At 39.6% G+C, this 21,880-nt stretch overlaps 1 protein-coding gene across 4 annotated transcripts in view; it reads left to right on the forward strand.

Annotated features, from left to right (window-relative positions):
• The window catches only part of smap1 (small ArfGAP 1), a 121,097-nt gene that overhangs the window by 84,070 nt on the left and 15,147 nt on the right, over positions 1 to 21,880 (forward strand). For all 4 annotated transcript variants that reach the window (XM_017464052.3, XM_047154130.2, XM_017464055.3 and 1 more), the window contains 2 exons: positions 6,137 to 6,215; positions 9,160 to 9,287. In XM_017464052.3, the coding sequence (XP_017319541.1) occupies positions 6,137 to 6,215; positions 9,160 to 9,287 (207 nt within the window). The remainder of the gene's footprint in view (positions 1 to 6,136; positions 6,216 to 9,159; positions 9,288 to 21,880) is intronic.

The following is a 21,880-nucleotide window of genomic DNA, read 5'->3' on the forward strand; positions in this document are numbered from 1 at the left end:
TGGCAGCCCAGAGTTTTTCATAAAAGCCTCCAGACTTGCTTTCTAGGTAGTAATAAAAGCAGTGTATGAGAACTGCATTGCTCAATGCATTGTCCAGGTAGGTACGAAAATGGATCAGTTGCACAATTTGTAAAGAAATGCAGTTTCGTAAGACTGTACACAATACAGTTTCCGGATGTAACCTGCGTGCAGTATAGTTTGAAAATGTACTGCTTTTTTTTTTTTCTTTTTTTTTTTTTCCTGGACAAAACACTCCAGGTATTGTAGTTGTATGTGTATTTAAAAGCATATTTTACACTAACCAGCCAGGAGATTCAGTTTACATCAAACATTAGGGCAGTGGAGGCTGAATGGTTAAGACTAGGTTACTGATCAGAAGGTCAAGGATTCAAGCTCCAGCACCGCCATACTGCCAATGTTGGGCCCTTGAGCAAGGCCTTTAACCCTCTCTGTATCATGGCTGACCCTGCACTCTGATCCCATCTTCCTGGCAAGCTGGGATATATGGGGGGAAAACGTTTGTGATAAATTTATATATGTGACAAATAAAGGTTTCTTCTTCTCTTCTTCTAAACATCAGAATGGGGAAAACTGTGAACTCTGACTGTGCCAGTCATGCTGATGAGTATTTCATAAACCGCTCTGTTTGCTCTGCCAATCTGAAGTTTGCACAGAATGTTCAGAGATCCTGCTCCATTAATGCCTCGTTGATGAGAGGTCAAAGATGAATGGCCAGAATCTTGAGGTGGATGGGCTACAACATCAGAAGACCGCATCGGGTTCCACTCATGTTAACCAAGAACGGGGATCTGATGTTACAATGTGCACAGCTTCACTGAAGGGGTATAGAAAAACATCGGTTGGTCTTTTTCCAATCTTCACCTGTGCAGTTTCTGAGTTTATGCCCACTGTTAAAAAAAAAAAAAAAATAAAAATCTGCCGTATGAAGCCATTAGATTGATGTCTGCTGAATTTTGTTACCTGTTGAAGTGTGCACAAGAACAAAATCAAAAGGTGCCTTGTTCAGTCCATGCTGTATTACTGCAGTCTGGATCAGATAATGCGTTGTTTATCTAAAAGTCTGTTCATTCTAAATTCTCACATTAATGCGCTAGTTGGAATATTTAAGTATTTTTTGATGCAATATGTTGTCATAATTAAAAAGAAAGAAAGAAAAAAAAGAAACCAAACATTTTTATACATGCTGTTATCATGTGTTACTGGCACAGTGCAGAGGACTCCTTAAATATTCATTGAGCGCTGCTTATAGACTGTAGTAGCTGCAGTTAAGGGCTCATTAAAGGAGAAGCAGACTGAAGGAAGCAGTGCTGTAAGTACCTGAGATGATGAGGGGCCGCACACTCCTTGGTCTGGCTCGGGTTTTGATCGCTCAGAAGCCGGACGAGGGAACGTAATGAATGATAAGTACATTAAATAATAACCGTGCCCCATTTTCCCCACGTTCAGCATTTTCGGTGCCTAGAGAAGAGTACAGTTGCCAGAGATCATTAAAACTTGGCTGTGTTATCTGTAGCCTGGGAAGTAGTAGCAAAGAGTTTAATTGAGCATGTTTTTGTTACGATTATGTAATTAAGAGTTTTTGCTACAACAAACATGGTGCAGGCTGAACGTATTTTCTGTCCAGGATGTTACGTGATACAGCGCCACATGACACTTAAAGTAAATAAATAAATATAAGAAATAAATATTTTATGTTGTTCTCTGGGTGTTTATTAATTCATTACTTTTTATTACACTTACATTGATGGGTTTTTTTTTTTTTTAAAGTCATGTGGGTTTTTGTTTTGCTTGTATATGTTGTGTTTTGTGTTCATCTTGCTTCTTATGCATTAGTTTGACCTTTCTTTTTGTGCTGTTCACTCTTCGTATACCTGGGCCACACTAGAGGATAGCGAGAGGTCTATTCACTCCTAATGACTGCCAAAGGTGTCGTGATTTTAGGCTAGAATTTACTGATTATCTTCCCAGATTATCTTTTGTTGAGAGGTAAGCACACACAATCCAATTGTAGCCCCTCCCATATACACAGTCCAGTTCTTGAAACCTGTACTAAATACTATTAGTAAATACTAAACCTGTTAAATATTTACTGGATACTTAGTATCATGTTCCTCTAGTTTACCCAGTCATGTTGGATGCTTACTTTGAAGGTTTGGATGGCTTCATTGACTCGTTGGCCGAAACCTCACCACACTCGACACACTGTGGATTTTCCACTATAACAGTAAAACCGTACTCAGTATAGTATGTGTTGTACTTGCGAACGCATTTTGCTGCCTTCGAAATAGGAGTTTCTGAATCGACTGCATGCTTTCTTTGGGGGGGGACTGATGCATTTTTCCAGATGTTTTGAATTGATGATGAATTGTGTTCTATAAAGCATGGTACATGGAGCTAGCACATACGTACGAGCAAAGCTAAATAAAGAGAACTTGATTGAGGTCTATGATTGGACAGCTAATAAGTGACATCAGCGGTTACGTTTGACCGTTTATATTAACACGATTTGATGATGGGGGTCACTGTTTGTGTAAACATTGCAAATATACAGTTCTAATTGGTCATTTGTACTCAGGACAGAAAAGATCTTGTGACCCAGCAGGCAATGATCCGTAACCCAAAAATGGTAGAGAAGCGCTGCTGCAATGTGCCGGTTTTCTTATCAAGCCCGACATCATTTGTGTGCTGGCTTGGGAGATTTTGATGCTCTCTACTATGTAGTTCAGAAAACTCCAGGATTTCCTGTACGCGAAAATTTCTCCTTTTGCATGTATCTCAACCGCAAGTAAAATTATCGCAGCCTGGTTATCCGCATAAGTGAAACGGGAGTAAATCGCATTAAAAGATTCCGAGCATTTACAGATTCCAGTCCCACAGTGGTGCAGGTGCATGGAGGACAGTTTGACAGCTGGTATCTGATTACAAACTAAACTGATTAGGCTTATTTCCATTTTGGCATGGCACATTGCCTTCCAACAACAAAGCCTGACATTCACTGAGTGAGGAAATCAAACTTGGCCAGCAAGGATTTAGACAACTTTAGACATGAAGATAGCCTGAGCACGATTAAAAAGCGAACGAAAAACCTTTCCACTTAGTTCCGGTGAAATATTTTTACGGTTTCTTAAACTAAAGGGGAAACATGAGCGTGCCGTTTTCAGAAATCAGCCAACCGGCTCAGCCGACAGATTTTCCCAGACCACCACACATTTTTGATAGCTGAGCTGATCTGTTGTCCGCCATGTGTGTTTTGATATGAGGTCATGATTGTTGTTTGTTGAAATTCTGCTCCCAGATCGGAAGTGTGCGGTGTGTGATTCTAGGCAGTCCTGTAGTGTGAGGGGGTTTGATGACAGAGTGATCGAAAAAATCTTATATATGGTCTTGTATTTTCAAATTAAGATTGTATGAAGGGATTTGGCATTTAGTGGTGTATGCACGTATTCAGACATATTTTAGTAGAAAGATGCTGTTTGTAATTCTCTTACTCGTGGTTAATATCCCCTACTTGCCTGATTCTCACTGTGACACATCACAAGAGCTGTTACAGTTCAGACCACTATCCATTAACAGGACTGTGTTTGCTTTGTTAGCCAGATATAGGCAACTGAAATGGGTGTCAAGTGCCCTAGTGAGGTTGACCTCATTCTGCTTTGATGTGATACAAGTGGCCCTCAGTGTAGTGTCTGAGCACCAGTGAGCCCCTCTCTCTCTCTCTCTCTCTCTCTCTCTCTCTCTCTCTCTCTTTCTCTTTCTCTCTCTCTCTCTCTCTCTCTCTCTCTCTCTCTCTCTCTCTCTCTCTCTCTCTCTCTGTCTCTGTCTCTGTCTCTGGGTGATCGTGTTTGCATAGCGATGCTGACCCAAATGGAATTACTGTGCCATCAAAGGGAAGTGTTCATGAATTAGGAATGACCTTGATATGAGAGGCCCATGAGACACAACACAGAGTTCAACTCATTTCACACCCATTCACTCAACAGTCTTGGAAAAACCACATCGCAAGCGCCGGAGAGGTGGAACGAGATGACTCGGGAAGCACAGAGAATCGATAGGTTGGACAAATAGAGAAGAAAGTAGAGCTAAAGCAGCACTAGTAATTCATGGGGCCTTTTTATGATTGTGTGTCTTATGAAGGTGTTCGTGTTTCTCTGTCCAGGTGAGGTTATTTCCTTTTATCTGAACCACAAAATTTTGCTGCTGATGAATGCGCCGTCTAAAAGCATTAGTGTTTTTTTTTTTTTTTTTTTTTTTTTTAATCTGCGTTGCGCGAGTTCCTATCTTGTCACCGCAAAATAGAAAAGAAGTCGAGCTCCTGGCTTCATGCATAATTCAAGCAAAGCTAACCACTTCGCTGCTACACGTTTCAATCACGGTGCTGAATGAGGGCTATTCCCCTGCTTATAAAGGCCAGTTGTACCTCACGTCGCAGTCCTGGCTCTGCTCCTACATGTGAAAATGAAAAGGTCGCCAAAAGGCTTAATACAGAACCGTCTAACTCTCGTTAAGCTTTTCAGTGCTATAGAAAGATTAAAAGTGGCAGTTTCAGCATTTTGGTAATTAATGCTTTCAGAGTCTGATGAATTCTCTCTGTGTGCAATTTGAGGGTGGTGTCAGAATTAGCTTAGCGTAATTAATGAAAGGCTACGAGCGCAGCTAGCGCTACCAGGGGGAAACTGTTGTCTCTATAACAAATGTTTTTATTTCTTTAATAAACTTGCAGATGTTGGCTAATAATAGAATTCTTTTTTTCTGGTTTCAAAGTTCATCTATGGACCATGCTGCGATGCAACAGAAAAGAAACATGACGATGATCAGTCATGAATAATAAGCACTTTAGTGTGCAAATGAGCTTAAAATGACTCAAATTACTTTGCTTTCAGAGCACCTAGCTAAATAAACCCACACACTTACTCTCAGTATGTGCCAAAGCTCCAGCCAGGTATTCTGGTTAAATAAAGGTATCTGTATATCTTAGGTGAATGTTTGAGAAGATTTATAAGGTATAACAGGAATTGTAATTACGCTGTTTGTTGCCAGTATAACACTGATATTTTTAATCATTAATAATAGTAATAACTTTCATTTTTAGTTTTTTTTTTTTTTTTTTGCGGGGTGGTTATAGCGTGCTGTTAAATACAATTTCTAACTTGGTTTCATTTGTCTACCAATAATTCCAATAATGTCAGAACCATCAGCTGTTCATCAGAGAGCTTCTTTCATACGCCCTTTCTTTTCATCACTCTCTCAAACCACATTTTCATTGTGTAGGTGTGGGTATGTGATGAAGCCGACAAAGTACGATTTATTATTCTCTTTTATTGTGCCAATAAAGCTTATGCCACATGCTGAAGTTTTGATTCAGATGTGACAAAGGCTAAAAAAAAAAAAACACACACACACAAGCTGGAAACATATAGCTCTTGTGGTATTTTTCTTCCTCTTCATTCGTTCTTATACAAAGGCAGAAAATGTGCAACTGTCCATTCCGGTCTCCTTTTGTGTGTGTGTGTGTGTGTGTGTGTGTGTGTGTGTGTGTGTGTGTGTGTGTGTGTGTGTGTGTGTGTGTGTGTGTAATGGTTTTAAGAGGCTTTGATCCATCATCTGCTGCTGCACTCATCGATCAGCAGTTCAGCCTGGATTAGAGTTTTACTTCTCACCTAGAAACGGCCCTCACAGCCAATCACAGAGAAGAGCCTCCTTTAGCCAGTCACAAATCAGAGAGTACTAAAAGTGCCTCGGACATTGAGCAGAATTTATATGCTTATACTTTTCAGGAGTGTGTGTGTGTGTTTGTGTACACAGTGAATATAAAAAGTCCACTGTTTAATTTTCCACAGGTTCTGGCATGGTTTATCTTGTGTTTATTCTTTTACATGGACCAAATCCTGCCATTTTAAGAGGTGTGTCGACTTTTTAAATCCACTGTATACAGTGAATCTCGAGAGGCATTTCTTTCTTTCATCTTGAACCAGACACTATTGATCATCCACTATACAGTTGACCTTTTAAAGTGCAAAAAGCTATGTAGTATTTTGAAAAAACCTTCAACATACTAAACGACTTCTGAAGTTTGCTCAACTCTCCTTTGTAACCTCTCCTTTTCTGTCTTTTGCAGAAGAGAGAGGACATTCAGATAGACTCCAGAGCCAGCCCTAAGAAGAGTGCTGAACCTGCCATCGACCTTCTAGGCCTGGGTAAGACCCAAGTAATCAATCCCCTCCTCATCCTCCACCATCTTCCTCCGCCATGTCTGAGTGAAGCTGCTCTGTTCGTGCACCACCGAGCCGCATAGCTGCCTGCGCTGGTTAGGATCCGGCTGCAGGAATAGAGCTGAGGTTATGGTAGGGTTGATGGATGAGGGGGAAAATGTTTTTTTTTTTTTTTTTTTAAAGTCATCTTACGCAGAAAAGAGAATACATTTCCAGAGTGCACATCTTAAACAGACTTGTCGGATAGCCTACTTGTACTTGCAGGTTGACTCTGTTTATGCTGAAATGTACTGCAGTAGGCAATTTTTTCCCGCTTTTGGATTCTTTTTTTTTTTTTTTTTTTTTTTTTTAGTAGATTTGGATTCTTTTTTTTTTGTTTGTTTAGTGTGTGCCAAGAAAGAGAAAATTAAAAGCTATTTTCTTGTTTTCCTGTTTTCATTTCGAAATGGAAAAGGAATGAACACAACGTCCACAGACTGATCAGTGTTACTTTAGTAACAATGGAGTTGGTCAGTATTCTCAGAGAAGCGTATTGTGATAGAATTTACTGTTCCAGTGGGGGAATTTACTATTTTTTTTCTTCTGCAGCTGGGTTATCATGATATTGATCCCATCTCAGCTCAGCTCATCACCCAGCCCTAGATTATGGATAATAGTCCTGTTTGCTGCTTTCTGGCTCTTTGTGGTGGTTAGATGAGACCGAAAGAAGCCAGCTGACCAAATCATCCCTGCATTGATCAGAGAAGTGGCGCGAGACCCTCCGGATGACCAAAGCTAACAGACACTCCATTATGTTCTCGACAATGAAAACTATAGAGCCCTAACAAAACATTGCACTAGTGTCTGTATTTTTCATTTCCACCCCCACCCCCTTCTCTCTCTGTGTGTGTGTGTGTGTGTGTGTGTGTGTGTGTGTGTGGCTGTGGCTGTGGCTCATATGGTAGTGAAGAGGGAAAAGGAAATGATAGAAATGAGGGGTTGGAAGAGGAAAACAAGATGGATTAGTTGGTGTGCGCCCATGCCACTGGGGGCACAGTGTGTGTTTGTGTATGGGAGAATTTATGGCATGCTCCAGGGCTGAGGGAGCTGATGATGAGCCATGAGTGATGATGGAATCGTGTCTTGCCTTTGTGTGTTTCCTCTCTCCCCTCAGCAGCACGAAGCAGCACAGTGGGTTATAAAAACAGAGAGAAAATTTACATCACATGCTACCTTTCCACCCCGTAGATCTCTTCTTCATGTTCCAGTACATGCTCTTTCTCTCCAGAGTCCCCAAGCATATTTGGGTGTCCTTATAAGGGAAAGAAACGGTCATTAATACAGATATTGTTCTCCAGTGGCTGTTGTGTGTGAAGCACGGATACCAGCTAGGACTTGAATGAAAAGACAAAGTGTGAATATCCCAGTAGAGTGAGCCTCTAGCAGCTGTGTTTCCCACCCCTGGCACAGTTGCTGGTTGAGTGTGATATGATTTCTTCCCTTTTTTGGATGTTGTCAATAAGCAGCATGGAGACGCAGGAACCGAAAGAAACTCCTTTGTTTAAACGGTCAACACCAGAATTTTTGGTACTCTTCATGGACACACACAAAAATGAATAACAAGCAGAATTCATTCATCTTCTGTAACTGCTTTATCTGAGTAAAGGTCTCTGCAGTTTAAATCACTAATTTCTTTATATTTTGGAAAGTAGAACCAAATACATTCGTAAGAAAAAATTGCAGGTAAGAAAATATTGTAGGTATAAATAACTACAGGAGATGTATTGGTCAGAATCTGTTTTGTGGGGATCTGCACCCGCACAATTAGAATTTGGAGATGCCTCAGCTAGCAAGAATAAACAGCACTAAAACTCCTGTGGTAATGTCTAACAAGGTTGGAGACCCTTGCACTCCTCCAGTTAGAACATTGCAGGCTTCTTTATACTGTTAGGTTTGTGTATGTGGACTGCTCTCTTCAATTCGGATCATGATAGGGTTCAAATCTGGAACCTGAGATGGCCATTTCAAAACACTGATTTTGTGTTTCAGCATTTCATTGTTGATTTGAAGTTATCATCTTGACAAAGTCCATCTATAGCTAATCTAAACTTCTGGGGTAATTTTACATTGAAATATCCTGATGCTTAGCGGAATCATATTGTGCGAGCCACCTGCTACAAAACAGCTGCAAAGCATCAGTGATGCACCACCATATTTTACAGAGAATCATATGTTTTTCCCCTGTGCGTTCTCCATTTATTTATTTTATTGTTTTTACCAAACATACCAATGATGTGCATGACCAAAAAAAAAAATGGTTTCAATTTGGTCTCATGTGACCACAGCATGATTCTTGCCATAGATGATTTTAAAACTTGACAATACCGTTAAGTAACTGAACCGTAAAATTCAGAAACTGTGATTGACGACGTCTCCACCTCCTTCATCAACTTCCTGCAGCTAATTTTTTTTTTTTTTCTCGTAGTTGATCGAGTCAACATGTGGATGTTTGTGTGTAATGTTTATTTTATTTGCCAGTTCTTTTTAAAGAATGTTAATAATTCTGGAGTTGACTGTCTGCCAAGACAACACAATCTACTGCTTTAATGACACTTATATAACGCACTTGAGAGAGCCTAACTATTCCAGTTTCAAGTTGAAATATGTGGATTTTTAAAAATGGACAATGGCAAAAGGCATACTGTGTGCTTGATGCCCTTAGGCAGGACATGAAGCCATGACTCTGACATTCACAGTGACCGTGAGACCTTAAACCAGCTTGCACCGGGGAGTTAGAGGTCAGACAGCCTGAACCCACTGCCCTTTGAGACAGTCAGCCTTGACCTGTCATTTCCCCTTCTCTGGAACACCTTCGATTCTTGCTTTCTCTCTCTCTCTCTCTCATTCTTTCTTTCTTTCTCATTCTGTTCTTTCTCATTCTTCGTTTCAGATGCCCCTGCAGTCAACACATCCAGCAGTGGTGCGGGATCTGGAAGTGCAGCTTCAATAAGTGATGATTTGGATATTTTTGGACCAATGGTGTCCAACCCTTTGCCATCAAGCACCAACACAAACCAGGTATGCTGTGACCTTTTCTTGACCCCACTTCTTTTACCCACCCAATCCTGTTGTCCTATGTTCAGAAGGCTATAAAAGTATTTTTCACATCGAATCATTATTCCTATTTCTGTACTTGTATAAAACTTGGCTCAGACTGGCGGTGAATTATATTTAAGAAGAAGAACCTCCTGAAGTCAAGCATAAATCTGTACATAAGAGTCTGATACAGTAACTGCAAAGCTTTTGGCACCAAGATCTCTTTTAATTGCATTACCACAAATACTGAACCTATTAATTTATGTTCCAGTATTGAGTTGATAGTGTTATAATTTTTTTAATATAAAAAAAAAATATTGGGATTGTTTTCTTTTATTAGACAATCAGCAGAGTAGCCAATAGTAATAATAATAAACAGTACATTTCATTTTCATACATTTCATACACAATATATTTTAATCCATTAGATTAGTAGTATTTCTTGTTGGTTGGAAGCTCATTTGACTCAAGGTAACTTAAAGCTGTTGAGTTTTATCTTGAATTGCTTTAGAGTTTTGTTATAATGTTGCCATTTTTCAAGCTGTCTCTATTTATATCCAAAATTGTTGGTGAGGGGTTTTTTTGTTTGTTTGTTTTGCTTTGGGTTTTTTTCCACTTGTGTGGTTTCCATACAGTAGTAAAAAGCAGTAAATGTATTGGTGTGGTTACACACCAGCTACCTGTATACACATGTATACAGATATTCGAGTATACATGTGTCGAATAGCTCAATATTGTAATATGCAGATTGTGATATTTTGAAGAATCAGTTAATGACCAGATAGTTGGTGTGCAGTCAGTGTATTGTTGGTAATTCATGGTTAAAGCGGTGTAAAGCTATGGTTATAATAGTTACATATGGTATAATGTTTCCTACAATAAAGGGAAGATTTTGCATTTGAACTGGTGACGAACAACGCTTTCCTACTTTTTGACAGTGACATTTACTGATCTCTATGCAAGCTCTGAGGTTCTTCTCAGTCGGTTAGTATGGGTCATAGATGGCACTTGTTCTATACCAAAGAGAGTAGAAGCAGTCTATATCCCTTTTCTATTGTTTTAAAACCACTTTGAAAGGGAGACAAATAAATGGTCAAATTAGGTTGTTTTAATCCCATCCCCCCCGAAACACAATAGTTACATTTACCTTTCTGGTCACAGCTGACAGGATTGATTTGTAAGGTCTTCCAGACATAAGGATGCTCAGCAACTAACATAAAAGAATTAGCATTGAGCTTGCCCTTCCAGAGAGATGGGAAAAGAGACTATTAGAAAAGACTGATGTTTTCGTCTGTTCTCCTTTACCAATGGGATGCTGCCTTAATAATGCATTAATGCTGGCTGGCCTGGACGTCGGCCTGGATCTATAGGGTCTTTTTATGGTTGACATCAAAGGATTACCACCAACCAGGGCTTACTGAGCATCGTCTGCTGTCGATTCACATCTGTGAAAAGTTGCACTTGAACACACTGCCAAGTATACAGCTGATGGGTGCATACCTTCTCTTCCTGCACGAGAGGAAATAACTCGAAATACCAGGAGGTGGCAGTAAATCGAAAAAGAAGAATCCTGAACTGGACACAATTAACCCGTCTTATAATGGCTGCTTTCCGCATGTTTATGCGCCATGTCGCAAAGCACAAGTCTCTCAAACTGGTTCCATGAACATGACAATGAATGTACTCTGTGTACTGTACATTGGCATTGTTCTCATCACTTAGAAATCACTCACTGTTGCTGAGGGTGGTCCCACACAGACAGCCCAAAGATCAGTGGGATTACTGAGGATGGTATGACTTAAAAACCGTGAAGATGGCTTTGAAGTACAACTGATGTGAACAGTTTTACTATGATAGCTTTAGGACTGCAATTACCATGAACAGTTCTGCACACAAGTCTCCTGGTTATGAATTTCCTGGTTACACATTTGCTCTCTTTTGACCATGTAGTACACAGTTATAGAAAGGAATTATTTATAATCACACTATCCGATATCACCCAGATGAGGATGGGTTCCTTTTTCAGTCTGGTTCCTCTCAAAGTTTCTTCCTCATATCGTCTCAGGGAGTTTTTCCTTGCCACCATCGCCTCTGGCTTGCTCATTAGGGATAAACATTTCTGTGAAGCTGCTTTGTGGTAATGTCCATTGTTAAAAGTGCTACACAAATAAAGTGAATTGAATTGAGTTGGTAGAATGGCAGCATGAATGAGCAGGTGACAAATCTGTAGCAATTATGTGATGCAATCATGTCAAAATGGAAAAGGAGCATTTCCAACACCTTGTAGAATCCATGCCAGAAACAATTGGGTCCTATCCATTATTGGTATGATGTTCCTAATAAAAAAGTATATTCCACTTCTATTGTCCTTCATAGTATGCCACCTACCAATATCAATTCCTGCAGTAGATTACCATTTTGACATATTTATTATGATTTGTAGTGCACCTAAACAAACTACTTTAGATACCATTTTCACAGCAGTGAAGGAATTTCACCAGATTTTAGAATCTCAAAAGCCGTTTCATTGGGAAAATATTACTATTTTCACCATAGGAGATAAAAAAAACAATGGCGTTCTGTTTGTTCCCGCTTGAGCATTGCTTGCTTAATTTCCTTCTATTGCACTGACTTGCTGGGAATAAATCTCCCACTGGCCTGTGATGGAAGTTAAACATGATTGGCCGGTTTGCACAAGGGTGTGGGGGTCCCCAAGAATATTGCAGGTGAAGGTCAGCCACCAATACTTGATTATGTATGACAGACAATAGTCTTGCTCTTGTGGTTGCAGAACCTATAGGCTGCTCCACAAATATATGTCCTTGCAGTGCAGTGTATCTCCTAGGCTGTGGTCCTGGAATATAAAGGATGCTTTCTATTTGCACACTTGCGCCTGGCTTGGACACAAGGGATTCTAGCATAAAGAGTCATTTGTTTTTGATCGGTGAAGATTGGTGCACTGCTGGGACTCTCCTCTTCTCCCTTCCCTGTCCACACCTAGGGGAGCGAGAGAAACAGAGAAAGCAAGCTTGAGGTCTCGCAGGTCCTCAGGCCAGGCACTGACAGAGGTAACGGAAAGCAGGCCAACATATCTACCAAAAACTTCTCCCACATAATCCAGTGTTTTATTAAGAAGTTTAGAAACAGGCACACCAGCATCCTCAACTGCAAGAGCTCATTCAATATGTACACACAACACAACACACATCCATTAGACATAACTCAAACTACTGCCTCTGAATACCCAAGAGAAGGAATTAAGATTGTCTCAAATGGGATATGTAACTGGAATGTTAAAGATAAAACATTCGTCAATGCAAGTAGTGGTATGCAAATGCATGTTAGTGTATGCAGCGGTGCGAGTTAAAACAATATACTCTCCTTTGTTACATTCGTCTTTGTTCTTTGACAACGTGCTGAGCTTCATTGAGAGTCTGCTCTGGGATCCTGGCAGATTTGTTCTTTCTCACCTTGTTTGTCATTTGTTCAAAATGCGCCTGTGTGAAGGATGCGTTAGCTTGACACAAGCTGTTATGATGGATTTGTCATTTTGGATACCATAAGTGATGTCCGTTGCAACAATTGACCCAGCTTGAGTGAAATCGGATGGGATGTAGAGGAGAGAACACACGGAGTGAACACGGAGGAGAGAAGTGAAAGAGCAGGAATGAGAGAACGAGCCTCCTTCCACCCCTCCATTGAGCCTTACTGTTCCTTGAGACCAAGCAATTGCATGGCAAAATTGTCGAACATGCGGAACAAAGCTGATTGGTTGGCTCAAGGTTTGTATCACAGCTCTCACTTCTGGCAGCTCCTCCAGCCTCAAACGAAGTGAGAGGTGGGGGAGGTGCATTAATTTGCTTCTCCTCAAGCCTTCGTAAGAGACCACCAGGGTGCCTGTTTTCCATTCCTTTAGTGTGGCTGTAGACAACTGCATGTTAATCCGGTCTCTGGCTCGCCTCCTTTCACGTCTGATTTGCCTCCTGCTCCCATTTCTCTCAGCTCTCTCAAGAGACACACACGCACATGTATGCAGCAGTTTCCTTCCTAGAGCTCTGCAATGTTGCTGTCTGATTGCACCGTTTTGTTTATACCTCTTAACATTAAAGCATCAAATGATTGTTTTTCCCAGCTTTATTAAAAATCCTAACCAATTCTGCTTTGGTTCATCTATCTAAATGAAAAACAATTGTGTTAGTCAAGTTAGCTCTGTAGTATTTTAATGACAGTCAAGTCTCTTCTCATCGCTGCATATGTTATGATGTATGAGGAGTATTCTTAATCTTTTAGGATTTTTCACAGTTATTAGTCTGTTTGCCTAGTCTGAGTGGATCAGGAACATCTGGGAAGAGGAATTGATGGAAAGTCTTTAATTCATTGGTCGAAATATGTCGATGGAAAATGGATATAAACCTTTTGCGTGTAAAGTGTGTATTAAAATCATGGAAAACATGCATGCACTGACAGCATGGAGCTGGTGCTGAATAATAAATGGATACGTAAATGATTTTAAAACATTTATTTTGTGAACCGTATATAGCATTGCTGTTGTTTTTCAACCCATATATCCAGAATGCAGCGTACCATCGCCCTCAAATTAGTTAATTCAGCTCTCATTTTATAAAAAACAAAAAATACTAGCCTCTACCTGGAATACACAGCATGTTTAGTGAAATTCATTAGATATTCAGTAGAATTTTGTTTAAATGATGTTCTCACTGCAGTCGAATCTCACCATTTTGCTTTGAAGCAGACTGAGATCGCTTCTCGCAAGAGGTCTCTGATGGAGCTTTTAACGGTGACAAGGTTTTTTTTTTTCTTTCAGTAATGTGGGCTCAGCACAGTCACTCTTCTGCTCCTGTGCATTAGTTATAGTGTGAAGGTTAAGAAAACAGACAGGATATATAGGGCGCTGATATTGCTTACCAGCAGCCTGCATCATTCTACGCTGTACTCAGCATTACAACCGAGAGACGTAGCTATTCTCTTAAAGAGCTCAGCCATCCAGCCTACTCAACCCCTTTGTTATATTGGCATTTATTGATTTGACGGACATCTTTATAAAAACGACTTGCAAATGGGACAGGATACAATTCAGATGGGCATATGAAACACATTAAATATGTTTGCTGATGTACACTCACCGTCTATTTTATGTACACATGCACATTCGTGCAGTTATCTAATCAGACAATCGTGTGGCAGCAGCACAATGCGTAAAATCATGCAGATACAGGTCAGGAGTTTCAGTTCATGTTCATATCAAACATCAGAATGAGGAAAAATTGTGATCACTGTGACTTTAATCATTCTGTATAAACTCTAAAGATTGTTGTGTGTGAAAATCCCAGGAGATCAGCAGTTTCTGAAATACTCAGACTGGCCCATCTGGTACCAACAACCATGCCACAATCAAAGTCACACAGATCACACTTTTTCTTCATTCTGATGTTTGATGTGAACATTAACTGAAGCGCTTGACCTGTCTCTGCATGATTTTATGCATTGCACTGCTGCTCCATGCTTAATTGATTAGATAACTGCATGAATGTATTTGTTATTCTGGAGCTAATTTGTTGGGCAGTACTGTTTGTTATTCCTGTGAGAAGTTAGTGGTTGTATAAGGTGCCATCACGGGGGGACACAGTTAATGTTGTGTTCATGGCCAAATGGGAACTAGGAAGTTTACATTTCTTGCAGGAAAGATCCATTGCAATGGCTTTCCAAGTCGTAATTCCTACTCGCAGAGTCAGCTTTGATTAACTTCTCCGAGTTGTGATCCCATGCCGTCACTTGAACATGGTGGTGCTTGTAGTATAAAGTGAGAACAATACGCAGTCCATTCAGCAGTCGGTTTCTGTTTATATTTGAAGTCACTAAGTACTGGATGGCACGTTGAATGTTTTCATTTAAATGTTGATTCGCTTTCTGTGAGATGTTTTGATCAAACTGCTCTTTCATGTCATTTTTGGTGCTCTTTACAGCAAATTCTCACATCCACTTTAAAAGCAAATTAAGCACTAACCAGAGAACTCTTCAATTCCTGTTTTTGTAGACCGCTTACAGCGAGCATTCGTTTCATTTATGACTTCAGACAGCCGAGTTCACGTGAACGCGCTAATGTGGGAAGTCTGAGTTCGTTTAGGAACATTCCAATTTCCCAGTTGTCGTGCTTCATTACAGCCGAGGCTTGAGATTCTACAATGACGAGCATGCTGACATCAACACCGGTATTAGCATGCAAGTTGAAAAGTTTAGAAAGCTTGAGCAGAGTTTACAGATGAGAAGGTGAGAAAACGGGACAGACCAAAGGATTAAAATGCTGCTGCAGCGGTCTCTAGAGAGAGGTGATGCAAGGTATAAATCCCTACAATCTTACTATCAGCAAGTGTGTCATGTTGAACTCTGTCAATTAAAGTAGTTTAAACTACTTTGGGAGGGGGGGAATCAGGTCAGAATGTCAATGCAAAATAAATCTTGGATTCCACTGAAGATTACATGTTAATTATAAAGGTCAAGATGCAAGGCGTTCAGGGTCTGGCACCGGTTTTCTGGCAGGTCTCACTACTCACACAACATATGGTTAATACATTATATATCCACTTAAAGCTGTGAATGTGTACAAATGAGACTCTGAACGTGCACACAGCACAGTTGGAGATTTTATATATAAGCAGGTGCATCTACATACACACAGCATTGCGTAGAGAAAGCATATGGTCTAGCTGGCACTGCTGAGCAGTGATTTCACCAGTGTGCAGTCACTAAAGTGTATTTATATTATACGTGTTTCATAAGAACTGGATGTACACACATTAACACATGCGTCCAACAAAACCACACAAGGAATGATATAGCTGTGGAAGAAAGAAATCCAACACTCAATGCTGGACTGAAATTCCAACCTTCATGCTTTGTGCTCTGTGGAGTTAAAGGTTAGGAGAAAGCGACCAGATCATGGAGGCTCATCTGTCCTGCCATGTTGCTGAAACCTGGTACGCAGTCAAGACAAAGTAGTGCTGCTTAATCCGAGGTGTATGGCAGCACGGGCACAGGACTTGTCTGACTACAGTATGTTAACAGCCCTATTTTTCGAATGTGACATTCCGTTTAAGGGATTTTTTTATGGAGATTTATTTACACCAAACACATTTTGCAGGGAAAAAAAACATGCACAGTGAGATTTTAAATCAAACGCATGTAAATACAGACTCGTGCACATTAAGACCCGCACTGCTGTACTGTAATGATGCATGTTTGTTTTTTTTCTTCACTCTCTTAATTTCTGCATTTTGTGGATGCTTGACTTTTAAATTCATTCTGCACAAGCCATGGCACTCTCTTCATACTAGCTTGTTTGTTTTGAATCATGAGAATCATGACGTTTTCTTTTTCCACTCGTTGGCCTTTCCTTCACTTTGGATGAGCTTAATCTCGGTTCATTTCTGTATTCCTTTGCTCATTCCACTCTGGTCTTCAACTTCTTACTGCTGATGAGTGGTTTGCATCTTGTGGTATAGCCTCTATATTTCTGCTCTGCCCTGGTGATGTCACACACTGTTGTTTTTGGGTTTTTCTTAACAGCTCTCACCATGTCTGTCATCAGCTTCTGCTGTTTTCCATGGTCAACGTGATGTCTGATTCTAACAACATTAAAAACGTGTTGTATTGGCCATGCCTAGTGCTCGTGCAATGGCTGTGGTGATTTTCCCTCTTTTCTTGGCTTCATAATTGCTTGCTTTTCTCTCTGGTCTTCATGTTGGTTTATCAATTTTATTTTTCATTTATTTATTTTTTTAAACAGCAAATTGAGTAGAACAACCAAGATTAGATATTCCGATCTAGTAACTGTTTAAACAATCAATCTAACAGGGCACACCTGGGCAACAAGAAATACCTGTCAGTCGCATGTTTGAATATTTTACATCACTTGAAAACGGGTGTGTTTCCACAAAAGGTGCCAAGTTGTTTGTATGAGGGGATTGTATGTCGTAGTGGGAAAAACCAATGCATGGGGTTCACTTTGCCCCCATTATTTATTACAGAGAGAAGAATGATTTTTTTTTTTTTAATTCATTGACAGTACTAGCACTTGCAGAAGCACTTTGAACTCGCATGGTCATTCTGAATTCATGAGGATAGTCCCTCTGTAGACAAGAGGACATAGCTTCCAGCCCAAAGACAAAACAAAATGTTCTAGAGTGGCGCAGTATTGCATTGGATAGCAGTGCCACCTTACAGCTCCTGGATCCCTGGTTCAATTTTGAGCTTACTCTCTGTGTGGTGCTTATGTACATATTCTCCCCATGTACATGTGAGTTTCTTCTGAGTTCTCTAGTTTCCACTCATAGAAAACTCTGCTGTTTGCTCCACTCAAATCAAGCACTTCCTACACTTACAGCCAATTTACATAGAGCGGCACAGGGATGACGTCATTTTGTAGCGCCAATGCACGGAAACGGGTTTAGCATTTTAGCGCTCGAGCTGCCAGTTTATCTGCGAGCTCCAGCGCTTGCGAGAGGGGAAATCATGACACTAGCACGATGCTACATGGCACTACAGAGGCTGTCATTAAAACTCATCACGTCAAACGGGAAAAAACTTTGCAGAAAAACTCAGGGCTCTACAGTGTGACCATTTCAGTTGCGTGCGACTGTGTATAAATATTTATTCGCACCGGTGCGAGTGACCTGTTCGGAGTTGTATAATACAATCGGAATAAAAACTACAGGAAGTCCAAAATGCATCTACACTGAGCAACAGTTACTTTCACACTGCTTTTCATCACCTCAGTCAACCGAACGAGTGTGGAAATACTGCAGAGAAGCCATTATGATGACAAGTAACACTGCACATCATCTGCTTCTCTCAACTCTCTGATCTCACAACCGCCATCTTTTATTGATCACGCACTATGTTCCTAAATTCTGTCATAATTGACAAGCTCAAGTTTTCTCATGCCTACTTGTGTGTTATATTGTGGCACATTAACGCTACCATCTCTTTAAAAAAAAAAAAAAAAAAAAAAAAAAAAAAAAAACTTCAACTGTGATCCTAAAAGAAATTGTCTTGCGTCTCTCCTTCTGTGAACACTGTTATTGCCTTTTCTGCATATACCTGAATTGTTTTAAATTAGCTGCATATTGTTATATTTGATTCATATTTTTATTTGGTTGATGGCATTTGTACTTATCCTATATTTTGGGTACAATTTTATTCATATTTTGCTTCTACGAGATGATGCACTTTAAGGACCAATCTAATTTCATGCAAAGATTCGTACATTAGCAGGAATGTAGCACAACATGGAGGTGAAAGGAGAGGTCTGTTTATTTAAATGTGAAAGTACAATAAAAATATGTTATCCCTAAAATCAATGAATAATCGTGAAAAATAATCGAGATCTCAATATTTATCAAAATAATCGGGATTATCATTTTGGCCATAATCGTGCAGCCCTATTTGCTATATACAGTATCTCACAAAAGTGAGTACACCCCTCGCATTTTTGTAAATATTTGATTATATCTTTTCATGTGACAACACTGAAGAAATGACACTTTGCTACAATGTAAAGTAGTGAGTGTACAGCTTGTGTAACAGTGTAAATTTGCTGTCCCCTCAAAGTAACTCAACACACAGCCATTAATGTCTAAACCGCTGGCAACAAAAGTGAGTACACCCCTAAGTGAAGATGTCCAAATTGGGTCCAAAGTGTCAATATTTTGTGTGGCCACCATTATTTTCCAGCACTGCCTTAAACCTCTTGGGTATGGAGTTCACCAGAGCTTCACAGGTTGCCACTGGAGCCCTCTTCCACTCCTCCATGACGACATCACAGAGTTGGTGGATGTTAGAGACCTTGTGCTCCTCCACCTTCCGTTTGAGGATGCCCCACAGATGCTCAATAGGGTTTAGTCCATCACCTTCACCCTCAGCTTCTTTAGCAAGGCGGTGGTCACCTTGGAGTTGTGTTTGGGGTTGTAATATGAAAATAATGGTGGCCACACCAAATATTGACACTTTGGGCCCAATTTGGACATTTTCACTTAGGGGTGTACTCACTTTTGTTGCCAGCGGTTTAGACATTAATGGCTGTGTGTTGAGTTATTTTGAGGGGACAGCAAATTTACACTGTTATACAAGCTGTACACTCACTACTTTACATTGTAGCAAAGAGTCATTTCTTCAGTGTTGTCACATGAAAAGATATAATCAAATATTTACAAAAATGTGAGGGGTGTATTCACTTTTGTGAGATATTGTATGTGTGTGTGTGTGTATGTGTAATATATATATATATATATATATATATATATATATATATATATATATATATATATATATATATATATATATATATATATATATATATATATATAAATAAAATATACACACACATAACATTTATTTTAGAATATTTGTGCATTATTTTTATGGGTGCACAAAAAGCACCCTATTAAACTACAGTCCTAAATTAATAATATATATTCTGGTGTGTGTGTATTGGGTTCTTTTTTGTTTTGGAGAATCAGTTGTGTAAAGTTTTATTCTGAAGTTTATATTTATAACACTCAGTTTGTGGATTTTATTTTAAATAAACCAAAAAAAGGGTACTGAAAGCTTGCCCCGCCCCCATCCAATTAATCGATTAATCCAAAATAAATAAATAAATAAATAAATAAGAATATTCGGCCAAGTAATCGATTATGAAAATATATAATATATGATGTGTGCATTACATGGCTCTGATCTTGCCCTTTTTCTTGGTTTTTCTGCCTCTTGGTGCAGATGGTCTCTCAGTAGGACTAATGCGTAATGAAAGCAGAGTTGTTTTGCTTTCTTTCCGCTACACTGCAGCTCATGTGGAAGCTGGCATTGTGGAGAACGACTGTCACCATCACTCACTGCTGTTCTTCCTGCCGGACTCTTTCACTGCAGTATGTTAAGCACTTGAATGTCATGCAGCATAGCACTGTTTTATTTATCAGGTCATTTACCATAGCCCTGCTTTTCACTGCCTGTTGGTTTTATTGCTGCCCCGTTTTTTTTTTTTGTTTTTTTTTGTTTTTTTTAAACTTGGATCTTTGGTGGTCTGGTTTTGTTCTAGTAGATCGCATTTCTCTTTGGCAGGGTTGTGCTGTAGTGCCTCTGCTGTAATGACTGTTGTCTGGAAACTGACTCACAGGCAGACGTATGAACTGGGCTGAGGGCCATTTTCTGCTACTGCAAAGTGCTGTCCACGGTTCTGTTAGAGAATGTGTTTTAAGTTGTTTGAGGCAACTTTGCTTCATCCGGACAAGAGAATGGGGCTGTTTGCAGTGTTCCAAACTGCTGTTGACATTCATCTGTTCATTCCGCTTAAAAGTCCTGCAAAATTATTAAAGTCACTGCAATTTTGGGGTTCTCTCCCTCTCTCTCGCCTGTAAATGTGTACATCTATAAATTGGTTCGATATCGTATTCCTTGATATTGCTGTTTGCTTTTTATCAACAAGATAATTCATTTACTAACAAATAAACCACTTTGATAATTCCCTGACATTTATAATGTTATATATTTTTTTTTGTTTTATATTAATTATTTTATTCCGTTTATTTGATTATCTTTTCTAAATTATGTGTTAAACGAGATTAAACATGTATGAAAGAAACAAAAACAAGTTGTAAATGCAGTAGTTAATATCAGCTCTAAGTTCATGTTGTCATCTTTGCAAAACAGAAACTTTATTGGTAATTGGGCAGTTAGCAATAAAATAAACATCCAAAGGAAAAGGTTGTTTTTTTTTTTTTTCTTCAGAAATTTTAATAGCCAGTTGAGAAAGAGTCCCCCCAGCTGTCTCTAGTCATCCACCTACCTATTAGTGTGTGTTAGGACAGAAACCCCCTGGAGGTTTAATTTTTCATCCTTCAGCTCACTATACTGTAGTGAGGCTGGTTTATACTTCTATATCAGCATATTTGTGAGCATGTCAGTTTGTCCTGTCACATTGATGTCTGCCTTCATACTCGCATGTAATGTGAGCATGTTCACTAGGGGCCAGAAAGTGAATAACTAAGTCAAGTGATATAATGATAAATATTTAGATTTTCTCCACAGAAAAAGATGAATCAAAGGCAAGTGTGAATTAAAGAGACTATATAATAAGCCTTGCTTACCATCTCTCAATTGCATGGTTTATTTCTTAAACTTTTACCTAAATGTTTGATTAACTACCCCAAAACTTTAACTAACTGAAACACTACATGCAGTATCTCACAAAAGTGAGTACACCCCTCACATTTTTGTAAATATTTGATTATATCTTAATCAACTTAATAACCTTATTTGGTTCAGATGCCACCACACACGCTTGACACCATCTGAACCAAATAAGTTTATCTTTGTCTCATCAGACCACAGGACATGGTTCCAGTAATCCATGTCCTTAGTCTGCTTGTCTTCAGCAAACTGTTTGCGTGCTTTCTTGTGCATCATCTTTAGAAGAGTCTTCCTTCTGGGACGACAGCCATGCAGACCAATTTGATGCAGTGTGCGACGTATGGTCTGAGCACTGACAGGCTGACTCCCCACCC

The sequence above is a fragment of the Ictalurus punctatus genome, chromosome 3 (assembly GCF_001660625.3).
Source record: "Ictalurus punctatus breed USDA103 chromosome 3, Coco_2.0, whole genome shotgun sequence".
Taxonomy (NCBI): Eukaryota; Metazoa; Chordata; class Actinopteri; order Siluriformes; family Ictaluridae; genus Ictalurus; species Ictalurus punctatus.